The sequence below is a fragment of the Molossus molossus genome, unplaced genomic scaffold (genome assembly GCF_014108415.1).
Source record: "Molossus molossus isolate mMolMol1 unplaced genomic scaffold, mMolMol1.p scaffold_m16_p_17, whole genome shotgun sequence".
Lineage (NCBI taxonomy): Eukaryota > Metazoa > Chordata > Mammalia > Chiroptera > Molossidae > Molossus > Molossus molossus.
Window position 1 is genome coordinate 6,546,956 of NW_023425352.1, and position 14,461 is coordinate 6,561,416.

The 14,461-nt window shown below is 56.1% G+C and overlaps 1 protein-coding gene across 9 annotated transcripts in view; it reads right to left on the reverse strand.

Annotated features, from left to right (window-relative positions):
- The window catches only part of EBF3 (EBF transcription factor 3), a 116,511-nt gene that overhangs the window by 19,100 nt on the left and 82,950 nt on the right, over window positions 1–14,461 (reverse strand). For all 9 annotated transcript variants that reach the window (XM_036265441.1, XM_036265440.1, XM_036265438.1 and 6 more), the window contains exons 9-10: window positions 11,241–11,371; window positions 10,622–10,748 (exon numbers count right to left, since the gene is read on the reverse strand). In XM_036265441.1, coding sequence (XP_036121334.1) covers window positions 10,622–10,748; window positions 11,241–11,371 — 258 coding nt within the window. The remainder of the gene's footprint in view (window positions 1–10,621; window positions 10,749–11,240; window positions 11,372–14,461) is intronic.

Here is a 14,461-nt window from a genome sequence, read left to right on the forward strand (position 1 = left end):
CCAGGCACCCCTCGCTCACAGGGGGAACACTGCTCCGTATTCCCACCGGCGGCCCGTGGCCGCGTGGCGTGCACAGGGGCCCGCCTCCATTCACCGACGCCTGGCAGGGCTGGCAGCATTGCGACGTGGCACCAAGCGCAGAGAAGGGGACAGCTCACCTTCCTTGTTACCAAAATAATACCCTTGCTGACAACTGCTGGATCGCACTCAAACAATTCTGTTTACATACCTCCGAGAACCACGGCATTACGCCTTTGATAGTCCTGTGGAGCAGCATCTCCCAAGCCCAGCCCGACCGCTAAGCTGCCTAAGGCACAGGGCGCTCACTTCCCCGATGGCTGTCTGCCCCTGGGGACAACTCCCCTCGATGCTGGCCCTGAGGCAGGTACGTGGCCTGGCCACCCCATGAACCCTCACATCTCCCCCACGGCTGTTCTAGCACATATGACCCCTCTCCGTGGACAGAAGGGCTGGGAACAAAAGGACAGGGAGCTGGCAAGGAGAGCCAGGCCAGGCGCCCAGGTGTGGCCCCTTTCTCCAGAAAACAATCAGGTGTCCTGTGTCATGGATCCTCTGAAAGGCAGACAATGGGGGAAGGGGCTTAAGACCCAATGGGCAACGCTTTGTAGAGAACCACCGGGCAATGGATTTGCACACTTCGCACCAGCGTCAAAATCTCCACTAGAAGGTAAGTTGGAAAATGAACTCCAAAAGCTCACCCCAGACCAGGAGTCCCTACTGCAGAAAGACCTGTGTTCCTGTGTCCCCGAAGCCAGCTAGCCCCCCAGGGGCGCACCTCCCAAGCCACCCATTTGCTTGCTCAGGGGTCCACCCTCCTCCTTGACGATGGGGCCATCACCCTATGTCATGGCACCTGCCCTACTCAGTGCAGGGCGCACAGTAGGTGCTCAAAATAATGAGTCACACCCTGGCCAGTTAGGGCATCGGCCCGCAGACCAATGAGTCACAGGTTCGATTCCAGTCAAGGGCACAGACCTCAGTTGCGGTCCATCCCAGCCCTGGTCAGGTCATGCAGGAGGCAACTGGTCAATGTGGCTCTATCACATCATGTTTCTCTCTGTCTCTCTCTCCTTCCCTCCTTCCCTCCCACTCTAATGAAAAAGTATCCTCAGGTGAGAAATAAAAAACAAACAAAAAGTAATGAGTCACGACTGGGGGCTTCCTGAAAATACAGGCCAATGGTAAAGGTATCACGATTTTGACTTTGGGAAGCTGAAGTGAACGTATGTTTCTCACATCTACACAAAATCCTGTGCACAAGTATCTCAGAGCAGTATGATCCGTGGTACCCCAGTGTGCATCACTGATGACAGGTAACAGAATGGAGTCCATCCTACAATGGGATACTATGCAGCTATGCTCAGGGCGGAAGCTCTGGTACACTGCATGTGGAGGAGCCTTGAAACTGCCACAAAGGACCACACATTGTGCACAGAGACAGGAAGTAGATTCGTGGCTGCCTGGGGTGAGGGAGGAAGCAATGGGAACTGACCGCTAATAGATACAGAGTTCCTCCTTGGGTGATGAAAATGTCCTTGAGTTAGACTAATGGCTGCACAACTCTGAATATACTAAAAGTCACTTCAGTGTACACTTTGAATGGGTGCATTCTTTGCTATGTGACTTATATCTAAATAAAAAGCAACAACAACCGCATTTTAAAATGTTGAAAGCAACCTCTCTAATCCGGATTAGCATCCGTAGTCTGAATGCCGTCTGGTATTTGTGTAAAAGCCACACACTTGAGTGGGGCTGACTGGTGTGAACGAGGCGGACCCTGCTGTGGGGAAGGGAAGCCAGAGGGAACGGACCCCCACGCACGTGTCACGGGGCTTCCCAACGTCGCTGCCCTCTTAATCTCCACAAAGGCATTTTTACCTCCCGGTTTTTCAGGCTGGATCAAGAAAAGAAAGGTTTCAGACAGCCTTTAAAGACATCGCCAAGAAAAACGTAAATACTGGAATCCCCACACCACAGTCCTTTAGCCCAGAATTCTGGACGGTGTGTCTCATGTACAACAGTCCTATTTTCACACAAGGGGCCCGAAATCCCAAACTGCGTGGGGGTCAGAGGGCCTCTGTGGCCATGCCCCCGGCAGCCGCACCCGCAGCCAGCCTGTCTGCGCGCTGACTTCTCCCAGCCCTGCACACCATCCCTCCAGGGCTCCTCCCAGAAGGTCCACTGAGCCTCCGCCGCCCCTGTTCTCCAAGAACTTCACCGCGTTGGTGACCATTTACTAACTTCTTCTATCTGCTTCGTCCCCATAACACTCCGAGTCAGGTGGGTCGTAGACCTGGTCATGCAGCAGACACTTGCCCGGTGCCTCCCACAGCCAGGCTCTGGGCGAGGACACGGCTGCTTCCTCTGGCAAGAAGCCACGGCCGAGCGTCGTCCCACCCCAAGCATCGACCAGCCCAGATGGCCCCTCCCTCTCTGGATCACCTGCAGCACCCAGCTGAGTACCCGGCCCAGGTGGCATCAGGTAGACACTGAACGCCAGGAACCACAGGTAAATCCCCAAGGGTGTTGACTATGAGCTGCAACATCATTTCCTTCGACATCATGCTCAGCGTAAAGAGGAAAGTCAGCTGGTCTTTCCTGAGCGCAGAAGTGACACGCGGTCACGGAATCTGTGTGCTGGCGGCCGGTGTGGTGCCCCACCGTCGAGTCCAAGCTCGGGCAGCCTGGGCGCCGTGGCTGTGACTGACCACGGAGGGCGAGCGTGTGAGCTCCCCATGGACAGGGACACCTCACACATGTCTGTCTCACTTCCGTGGCATTAAAGTCAGTGAGTTTTTGAAGTAACCTCCATTTTAACTGACCGCAAGCACAGGAGGCAAATTTACAGTTTGGGACACACGGCAGCCTGAGGCCCAGTCTGTCCTGAAGCAGACACTGGGCCACCCCTGCGTAACCGCCCTTCCGCCACAGGAACACAGGAGCTGCACCCCCGTGAGGGGGCTGCTCACCAGCCCAGCGCCAGCAGGCCCAAAGGCTACGTGGGAGGCTTCTGTACTGTGCACTGTTCCTTAGAGACACACCAAGCTGGTCTTCAAAACCGGGGGCGAGGGGTTATTGTGGCTAAAGCCCTGCTGACCACGGGTGTGGGCGCGTGGGTTCAGGGGACGAGAAGAGTGCAGCCCTGCAGGCCACCAGCCCCTCCATCCTGGGGCTACAACAGGACGGCGAGGGGGGTCTGGGCAAGGGCTTTGTCCTGGGAGGAAAAGGGGTGATAAGATGAGAAGGACTCTAGCAGAATCCCCCACATCCAACCACCTCGGTACCCTGACTTCCCTTCCTCACTGGCTGTCTGACGCCCGGCGGGGGATTTCTGCGCGTGGAAAGTGTAAGGAGGGCGGCCTCGGGAAGGGAGAAGAGGACCACTGGCCCATGGCCAGGCACACCGGAAGGAACTTCCTCCAAGGATGGTCTAGACCCGCGTGTACCGAGACCTGCCGGCGGCGTCCAGCGCGGGCATCTGCAGTCCAGTTGGACGCGCCCTTCGGCGAGCCTTCCAGAGCGCATGCGGTCCCCACTCACGCCCAGGTCCCTCGGACGAGTCACTCCAGGTGCTGGGCAACAGCACGCGAAACTTGTGCTCACGTCCAAACAGTCCACGTCCTTAACGGCCTCCGGCTTGTTGTTTTACTGCAAAGCCATCCTCAAAAAGTTGGCCTTTTGCATTTTCTACAACTGATTCAAAGGATGGTTTTTTAAAAATAAAGTTTTCCTCAGCCTGAGCTTTGGGGATCTCAGCCCAGAACAAACGTGTCCAGACAGGTCCCTGGAGCCCCAGAAGTCCAGGTTCCAGGGGAGAGCAGGAACACCCCAACTCCAGTGACATCCTCAGTGTCCCCTTCCGCCCACAGTGGGCGTTCGGCCGCACAGCCAGCGGCGGAGGGGCTGTGTTCTCGGGGCTGTGGTCACCCACACGGAAACGGTGATGTTTAGTCCTCATGTCTCTTCTCCGAGGGCCACAGAGCCACCTACTTCCTGCCTGTCCGCAGAGCCACACGCGTGTGTTCAAGGGTCTGTGACACAGGCCTCTGCCGTCCCCGGGTCCCCATTGGCGAGCTCGTGGGCGTCCTCCCCAGGGTGACCTGTGCCGTTCCGTTTGTCCACCTTGCTGTCTCTGCTTCATTCGGCACTTAGGTTGGTCACGGTCACCCTGTTGGGCTTCTAAATGGTCACTGGTTGTTGCCCGCCATGCCCCCCACCCCCGGCCCTTCCACACTGTTCTCAGGAGTGCGCACACCTGAACCACCAGAAACTCAGACTCCATCCACCCGCGAGCCCATCCTCCGAGCCGCCCCTCCCTGGCCTCCTGGACGGCGGGGCATCGAGGCGGGACCCTGGCCACCCCCGGGGCCCAGCAGCGGAGGGCTAGGCCGGCCGCCCCTCCCGCCACAGCCCCACAGTGGCTGACTGAAACCCGATGACCCTTTTGTCCTTTGGGGAAGATGAATGGCTGTCTCCTCTCTGCTACATTTTGTCAGGTTTGGTGCCGGAGAGTCAATACCTTCACCTTGACATGGAAACTTCGTGATTTATCCATCGGTGTCTCCTCCAGGGTGAGCGCGGCCCGGAAAGTGCAGCCAATCGGGGCGCGGGGGGCAGACTTTGGTCACAGCCACTTGGAAAACAACCAAAGCCCCTCTGATGACAGACAAATGTGTCTTGTTAGCAACTGCCCAAAAGCGCTTGACTTGTACTAATAACAGAAAGGCCATGCTGGTCACCGTGGGTCCAAAGACGAAGCACCCTGTCACCAGCCTGGTTGGGAAATTAGCAAATAATGTTCTTTTCCTTGATAAATGGGTGACAGCTCCCTCTCACCAATCATTTTTAACATTTTGATGCGTGCCTACGATCCCACTGGAGGAGCAGAAAAGTTTACTGGCCTCAATTTTCAGATGATGAATGGAACTCTCTAAATGTGCGATTTCTGTATGAGGTATAGTTCATTTTAAGCAATTCTAGTAAATGGGTGTCACTGATTAGGACAAATCGTCTACTTGTGCAATAGCACAAACGGTGTGTCTCATTCTCCTGGCCTCCATCGAGACAGGGAGCAAGGGGACAGCAGTGACCCCGGGAGCCCCGGCAGCTGGCTCTTTAGAAGGACATGCTATCGGATCTGCACGTCCGGCGCCCACGCAGCACGCCGGCAGATGAACGGTCGTCCTTCAGCCCGGTGCTGTGTTGCACAATGCACAGGTGGGTGCCCTCCCTCCCTCCCCCTCCACGGCCCTGCAGAGCCTGAGAATGACCCCTGACACGGCCACTCCCAGACCTGCACACCCTCCAGTTGATGGGGAAGAGTCATCCTCTGCCACCGACATGGGAACAAATGACAAGAGCAAAGGTGGGGGACTGTGCTGGGAGGAGAGGCCGTGTCGTTCATGTTCTACAGTATCTGGGTAACTGGTCCAGCTCCCCAATTCTAGACAGGTCTAGACAGGTCTGAGTATAAAACGCGTGTCACAACCTATTCTGCCACATAACTCCTCACATAAAAGCAAGGGCGTCTACCCTCCAAGGGACCTCGGACTTGCACTGACACCCTCCAACTGGGGAGCTGGAACCGTGAAACCAGTGTGGCTGCCCAGAGGGCTGAACAGGGAGCTGCCCGGCACCACTGGGCCTCAGGGGCCAGGACAGAAGGGGGTGCCCAGGAACAGCCGTCTCCAATGGCTGGAAGTGTCCCCCAGCTCTACGACCCATGATTAAAATCTTGGTTTCTCCACCATGTCCACATGGGTGGCTAGAAATATATGCGGGGAATAACCAGGGGCTTACACCGAAGAGAAGGCACTGGAACAGTGTAGCATAGGAAAAACAGTCTGATCTGTGGGAGGCAATTAGAGACCCTTTGCTGTGTGGATACAAGTAATTTGTTTGAAGAGCATAGGCCTGGGAGACAGCTCGTTGTGGGCCGCGGTGAGGGCGCTATTGACTCTACAGTGCGTCACTGTGCTGTTGACAGAATCCCATCTCAATACACACAAAGATCTTTAAAACACTTCAGGAACACGAGCACCTTTCAAGGGGTGAAGTGAAGTGGGGGTTAAACGGTGGAAGCCTGCCAGAGGACACGGCGTGGGCCACGAGCAAGGACACCGTCACCTGCAGCTGCCAGGATGGCACCTGAGGACAGGCTGTCTCCCCCTTGACACGTCGCCCATTTAAGGCACAATTCTGACTTTTTTATTTAAAAAAAAAAAAAAAAAGCAGAAAACGTAAATACTGTATCAGAACGAACACAAACTGTTAGCAATTACTGGTTGAGTAATGATTGCATAAGCTTGACATTGAATGCACGTCTTTGTGCAGAATATAATCATTTTTATGTCCCCGTCTAGGAAACAAATTGCAGACCTGAGACAGGGCTGTGCACCCAGCAGACAAGCGCTGTCTGTGCCCGTCCTGGAAGGGTCTACCATCGGCTGCCAATGTCTTCCTTAGTGACTGCGTTTGGCCTGTGGCAGACGACACGGTGACTCCTGGTAATTTGTGATAATTTCTTTAATTGAGCCAAAGAAATCTCTAAACAGAGGGTGAGTCAACCAAACATCTGGGTGCAAGGGGTCAACAGCAGGTGCCCCCATGAATGACCCTGGTGTCGTGGGGAACCGAGCGTGAAGCGAGGCCACCACCAATGAGCTTCACTTCTTCTGCGTGATGGGGACCATCCCGCCAAACGGACGCTTCCAGTCACCTGTGCGCACACACTTGTGCAAGAACCCCTCACACCTGGACACGTGTCTAAAGACGCCGTTCCTGCTCTCACGTCATTTCAATTAGCAGCAGTCCAGTTCCGACCTGTCTCCATCCAGTAACACCGCAGTGCTTCTATTCTAATTAAAAAATAATTGTACTGTTCTTAACAATCGGACGTGGTTCTGCTGGTGAAATTACGAACGTGAGAACGGTTCGCTCTGCCCAGTCGCCGCTGAGTTTCTCAGGTAGGCTGTTCCGGGCCGCGTTAATTATTATTAAACAAGCAAATGATACACTATTAGATAAATATTAAAACAAGCACTGCACTCAGGTATTAATTTGCACTATTCACGTTTAAATGCAGCAAATATCTCATTAATTTAATTTTAGGTGCCCGCGTTTATATTGCATTTTACAGTGTAGAAGGCAATTTACTATTAACTGGCAATTACATACAGAGTGATTGTTAATTCTGCGCCTAAGTGCTAGCCGCTTGAAAACTGTTCTCTCTCTCTAATTTCTGACCTTCTTACAACAGAGGTGAGGCTCGCTGGGAATACAAAGGACTAGTGTGGAGGGGCCGGACATGTCATTTGTGACTCATTCTTTTAATTCACCGTGCTAATCAACTGAACTGCCTCTGCTTCCCAAGGTAATTGTGTCTTTATAGTCGTTGAAAGCAGCAGGCAAAGGGGCCTGGATGGATGGGCTCGGCCCACCTCCCCTTCCCAGGGCGGGGGCCTCAGGGAGCACCCACGCCCACTCGGGGTTGACTAATCGGGTCTGGGTCTGAAGAATCTGGTGTTTCTCAGATCACTGTAAACAGATCATTTAGGCCTTCGCCCCTGGCGGGCGGGGCCCCTCCTCTGTGCACAGGTTCATTATCCGAGCCCGGCTGCTGGCGGGAAGGTTCAATGTGAGGGTGTCCCGGCAGCCTCCGGGCTGGGGACACTGATGGGAGCCAGATGCCCAGGGGACAGTGCCCTCCCTGCAAAGGCTGCGCTCCCGAGTCCTGCGTGCAGAAGGGCTGGCTCAGTTTTCAGGGGGAGTGCAATTCCCAGTGATTACTTCATTGTCCCCATCAATTTCAGGGCAATGCAAATCAGACAGAAGCTTCCAGGTCAGACAGGTTATGACCCCACCTTTCCTCTGCTCCCTGAGAGTGTAGGGCCCCATATCCCTTACACGGCGTTTGAAATGTATATTCCCGTTAATGATTGGGGTGGGGGAGGCAATAAATTAGCCTCCTGCTAGCAAAGGCCTCGCTCACTGAATGGCTTCATTGAAGGCCCCTTCGTGGGAGAACTCTGGGTGGAGAAAATACCCAAGCCTTGGGAAGCCGGGCCCCTGAACTTCTGGCCCAGCAAGCCCAACCCACTTGGAGTGAACACCATGTCCACCGTGGACGTGGAAGACGGCCTCTGGACAGTGGGTGGCTGCTGGTACTGACTCGGGTGAACCCTTCCCTCAGGGGGAGGAGGTACAACACCCAGACAGCCCAGAGGAGATCGCTGGCCAAGGAAGGTTTCTGGCCAGCCGGAGGGCACAAAGGGCGGCAGAGAGCTGCTCTGACACCCACCCACCCCCACACTGGCCCTGCAGCGGGCCCTCGACACATGACACCCACTGGCCAGTGACAGGCAGCTCCACCCCGGCTCATTTTCCAAAGGCGACTTTGTTTACAATGCTCGGCCCAGGGCCTGCTCTCCCTCCAGGACCAGAATCTCAGTGGTCAACAGGCAGGGGAGGGGGACCGGACCTTCTTGCCATCACACTTCTCCTCAGAAGAGTCTCCACGGCTCGAAGCACAGCCCCTCTCCCCACCGAAAGCCCACGCGTGCAGAGACCTGAATGCCAAGGTCTGGTTGACAAAGGGACCCACTGAGGCCTGACAGTCTAATGGGAACAGCAGTCTGGCTGTCCATGTCCATGCAGAGCGGGTGGGTCTCGCCACACAGACACACACTCCCTCTGGTGCCCCGAAGTGACCCAGGACCCATGTGCCGTGTGGCAGGCACGTGACGTGGCTGAGTGGATAACAACGTCCCTTCCTCTGAGGGACTCGGGATCGCGACAGAAGTGGTACCTTGGAAACCGCCTGCAGGAGGGACCACGGGCTGAGTGCCCGCCACGGGTCGAACACGCCCTGAAGTGCTCCCTGACCCTCACAAGCCCAGGGGTGGCCTGAGCAGAAGCGGCAACTCAACGAGTCAGAGCAGGGGCACCAGGTCCCCAGACAACAGCAAGCAGGGCGGAGCGGGACGCCCGCTACCTCTGCAGCCCGAGGGTCCCGGGCCAGAGACCCAGAGACACGTGGCCCTGGGGCCAGCAGTCACGAGAACAGGCAAGCCGAGCGCGTGTGCGGGCAGGGCTGCAGCACCCAGGACACGGGTCCGGGGCACAGGGGTGAGAGAGGGTGCCACCCGGGGCGGCACCCTGACGTCAGTCCCCAGGACCCGCGCCCAGAGGCAGCCTCCGGCAGAAGTGTGGGAACGCGCTCTCCAAGGTCCCTGAGTCCACGACCACGCGTGTCTGTACACTTTCGTGCACCGGGAGCCTCGCAAACTGCACGAGCGGCCCTCTTCCAGCCTCTGGGTCTCACCAGGAGCCGAGCATCAGGACCTCAGGAGGGGCCGGCACGGGCACCCACACTTTTTGCTGGTGCACGTCCCCTGGGTTCTGCGGCCGTTCTGGGCTCCCGGGAGCATGTGCTGGTCCCCCGGGAGGAAGCGGCCCCTGGTGTGGAGCAGGTACCCCCACACACACCTTGACTGCATGGAGGGGTGCTGGGGTGAAAAGAGAAGGCAGCCCCCACCATCAAGGACCCCAGGTGTCACCGGCAGCACAAGCTGGCCCCGGGGTGACCCTGGGTCTGCTGGAAAGGGGACTCTGGAAGAATTTCCATTCTGCACCTCACACTCATTCGATCCTTCCTAAACACAGACGGGTGAGGGACCACCCCCTCTTCACCCTCCGGAGCGGACGTCAGGCCGCACATCACCTGGCTGCTGGACAGGGGCAGCCTTACCTCCCGAGGGGAGGCCAGACTGCTCTGGGGTGTCTGCAGCTGGCGGCAGAATTGTTGAGACCCCGAGTCCGGGCTCCTGTCACGGCCCTCCCAGCTCCCCCCTCCTCAAGGCCACGACTCTTCAAGGACGAGTCCTCATCCACGTCGCCCTCACGGGCTTTCAGCAGGGACTGTCCATCGTTAAACGCCTTTCTCAAACAGGACAGTTTCTGCACGTGGCTGGGACGGAAACCCAAGTCCCAACATGCCTCACGTCTGCTGAGGGTGATTCTCAGAGGAACCCGTGGCTGAGCTTGTGCAAAGCACCGTACACGACCACCGCAGAGGGCAGGCCAGTCACTTCAGGGGCCTTTCTGAAGACCGGAGCCCGTCCCGAGCCCTCGCAGCAGCAGCAAGGTGTAGGGTGTGCGACCCCGGGCCTGGAGCAGAGAGCCGGCCCAGGCTGGAGGCCCCTCGCTGACAGGGTGCATGACCTTGGGCACATGACTTAACCTCTGAGTCTCAGCCACACGCAGGGATGAGATGGGCACAGAGGGTCCCTCAGCACAAGCCGGACACTCAGGCCGCCGCCCCGTGTGAGCTGGGTGATTTGTTACTGATGACCCCACCGCCTTGCTTTACAGGTGAGAAGGTGGAGGTCCACATGGGGGGGGGGGGCAAGACCACATGGCCAGTGGGGACTGTACCTGTTCAAGGCGTCTCGCCAGCTCGGACGGGGGACACAGCCACCGTGCACGTGAGGAAACCCAGCCTGTGAGCCCAGGGGTGTCCCTCAGCCTCACTCAGAGCCCCTCCGTGCGTTCTAGGGGGACAGCCACCACTTTGCCACAAAAGTTGAAAATGTGAACTCACCGGTGTAGACAAACCGCCCAGGAGCACCTTTACAGAACTGCTTGGACTTGTAGGACAGGGTGACTTCAACGACGCCAGGAATGTGCCTCGGCGGGGTCTGGACTCGGATGGCGTGGGGAGTTATCAGCTACAAAAACCACAGAGTGAGCAGGCTTTCAGTGAAGTCGGCCGTGAGCGGTGGACACTCGCCAGTTGGACACAATTATCAAAATGAGCAAAATTGGACCATCGTCTCGGAACGCCCCCTCCTAGCTGTCACCCAGAGATGCGGGATCTAGTGCTCTTTAAGAAAAATATCTGCAAATGATCCCGGGTTTTAGTTTACAGGAAAGGCCACAGGGCATCATTCATATGAAAATTGCCACCATATGTCCCCTTAAACCTGCTCCTGGTAACGCAAGCACTAATCACTACAGTGTATGGAGGGACCTCCTACGGCAGGTCTGAAACCCCAGGTTGCGGGCGGGGGGGAGGGGGGGTGTTCCGTATCCACCCAGCAGAGAACGTCAATGAAAGGGGGGGATTCTGTGACAGGGTGCCTTGCGTCAATTCACTAGTGACAGCCATCCAGCCACCCAGGAAAAGGCTCCAGTTGAAGTGCCCGATGTCACAGGCTTACCTCACTCCACACCAACATAGTCCCGAACACAACTTGTAGACCGTCAAAGAAGTTGTCTCCGATTATGATCACGGTCGCTCCCCCCGTGGTCCAGCCTTCACTGGGACTGATGGCCTTGATGCACGGAGTGGCTGCTCGCACAAGACAGAGAAGGCAGACCTTAGCACCCGGGCCAGCCCCGTCCGCCACTCTGCCCACCTCGAGTCACGGGGGCGCAGCAGGAAGGGAGGCGGGGCCTGCCTCCAGGCACCATGAAAAGGGTGATCACAGATCAGTATGTCGATGTGTTTAAAACAAACTATTAAATGTTTCATAAAGCAAAGGCCAAGCCATGGAATACTAGTGAGCAAGAAAAAAATAAATAAAAACGGCTTGATATAGCAAATTACGTGCCGGGACAAATACGACTATTACAAATGATTAAGCATCACGTGTGCGCGGCACATCGATTTATCTGCTCTGCTGTCCAGGTCTGAGCAGAGTCAATCAAAAGGCTGCTGAGGGGCTGGAAGAGCAAGTGCCTGGCATTTCCATTCCTCCTGAGCGGCTAATTGGGTTGGGCTTTTCCATCCACGAACTTTGCCTTTTGGTTCAAAACTTCATTTTCCTCTGTCACGCCACAATTACTACTTTTCACTTTTCATCAGGAAAAAACAATCAAAAGCACTCTATTAATACTTTTGTCAAAGGTACGCGTTTTACATCTAACATTGTTTGTCGACGGGAATCCCTGAGCCGCTGGCCTGACCTCTCTTTGTCTCCGAAGCCCTCACATTTGCATGAGTTATTACAATGGCGCTGCCGGCCTGGGCCTGGCCTGCGCACAGGCGGCCCTGCTGGGGGGAGGGGAGGGCCACAGCAGAGGAGGGTGGGGGAGAGGGGCCAGGAGGCCACAGCCCAGGGAGGCAGGCAGGAGGCCCAGCTCGGTGCTCCCAGGAACCCTATGGAGGCCAGGCTGGGGCTGAAGGCTGCAGCCTCATGAAGGCTGGCTTTGTTCTGGTCTTTGACCAGCCCCTCTACCAGGTATTGGCAGACCTCATCTACCAGCTTTGATGGCCTTCTGTAGGCAGGCCCCATGCAGAGGAGGAGCTCCTTAGACACACGCCTGCTGCCCATCACTGCTCAGGGCACAAGCTCTGTCACCTGCGGGGCCTTCTCTGCCTGGCTGGGGGCCATCCTTGGGACCCCAGGCCCACGCTACCTCTCTACCTTTGGTATACAAAGACCAGCTGTGGAGGCCTGTGGGATGAGCGCGAGGTGGCCCCAAAGGTGGCCAGGTCTCCTGCCTAATGCTGACCGGAGGTGGTAGTGGTCCAGGCCTGTCTTCCATCCACAGAGAGGAGGAGGCCCCACACCAGTCCCGGGCCACCATCAGAGCTGGCCCTTCTCCCTGCGGGCTTCATGGTGGACTGGGTGTAAAGACGAGCCATAGATGGAGAAACGCAATCCGTTCTGGTGTTCTTCCATGGCTCCCAACTAGCTCTGAGGACATTTGCCCAAAAACTAAGAACTAATCTTGGTGAAGAGAAAGTGCCCCCCGCCCCCAGCAGAGTTCCTGGCTCGCTCCCTGGGCTGCGTGTGCAGACAGGCACCCTCCCAAGGACACCGCGGGGCCTGATCGGATGCTCCTCTTATCCGAGCCCCCGTGTAGCTCGGCTTCAGATAAATCATCTTTTTAGACTCTGGGTCAGCTGTGGCTGCACGTCTTCATAAGCGGGCGTTTTCCGGAAGCCTGCGTGCGCGGTTCCCCTGCCGGGTCAGAGGCAGCACTCCGCAGACACCGTCTAGTTAATCACCATTAGCTATTGTTGTTGAGCAGACCGCCGACATGCCACCTTCCTTTGTTTGCGCTCATGTTGGACTAGCGGGGGTTATATTTGCTCATTCCGCGAGCGTCTCCCTCTGCAGCAGGAGCACAGAGCACACACTGGGAACCCGCCCTTAACTAGCGCTGTTGACTTCATGCTAATAAGTTCATACAAATTTTCATTTCTGAGGCTTCCGAATGACATTTGCTTTTCTTAATTGCATGGAGAGCATTTGAAAAGGATCAGCTCTCTAAAGACTGACAAGTCTCCTCCGAGGGGGTGACCTTCATCAGCACAGCCAATTATGGCAAATAATTCACCAAAAAAAAATTACAGTAAACAAATTTACTTTGGAGGTGAGAAAAGGGAAAAAAAAAAAAAAAAAAAATCCAGGATCGACTGTGTGCACGGGAGGTTGCTGTCTGGCAGCTGTGGCCCAGTGGAAGGCCACCGCATCTCGGAATGCGTGATGCTTCTGCGCGGAAAGACCCCCGGCCCGCCTCGGCCTCCTCGCGCCCGCCGATAGCCATGTTCCTTCTGCCTGTATTTGCATACATTTCAATGCACATATAGAGAGGGAACATGTGTTCAATGGGAACCATGGCAAAATGAATTACACAGACAGCGTTAGAGATCTAATGATATACGTGCACAACACACTCAAGCAGATGACAGAAGCTGGCACGCAGCTGAAGGTGGAGGAGGAGGAGCAGAGACGGGTGGGGAAGGGAGCCCCCGTGCGCCCCATCTCTCTCCCTGGGCCCACTGTGGGAAGCAGCCCTAAAGACAGATCCTGGTCTGCACACTCTCCGTGTGGCCCGGCCTCCCGGGCCCAGGGCTGCCAGGCTCCGGCAAGGGAGGCGGGGCGTGCCTCCCCGCAGATCTGACATGCGCCACAGTGACCTGTTTTTAACTCCAAGGAACCTCTCAGCCTACTCGCCAGAAGAGGCGCTGGCTAAGAACACCTTTGGCCTTGACCTCCTGCTTTTTTCCACCTGAGACCCCCAGGTGGACTGGTTTGCCTGGGAGCCAGGGTGCCTGGTGGCTGGGCAAAGATTTCAAAAAGTGAAAGTGAAGCAACTTGACACCAGCCTGTATGGGTTGACCAGAACATTTGATTCTGCCTTTCCTTCTTTTGGGGGGTCTCTCTACCCTACCCAGTATTCTGTTCATCACCAGCCTCCCGTCCTGGTCCCCGTTAATCAGCAAGCTCTCCTGAGTAATGTCACAGCATTTGTCACCTTTCTCTGCGATCACAATATCGAGGCACTCAAACAGGCCTAATCTTGCCTCGTGAAGACTCCTTTGTTCTGCCTGCTAAAATGTCTTGTAATTGTGCTTGGGATGTCCAGATGGCTGGCTGATACTCCAGCTGATAGGATTATACCTTTTACCTCTCCTAGGGCCATCTGT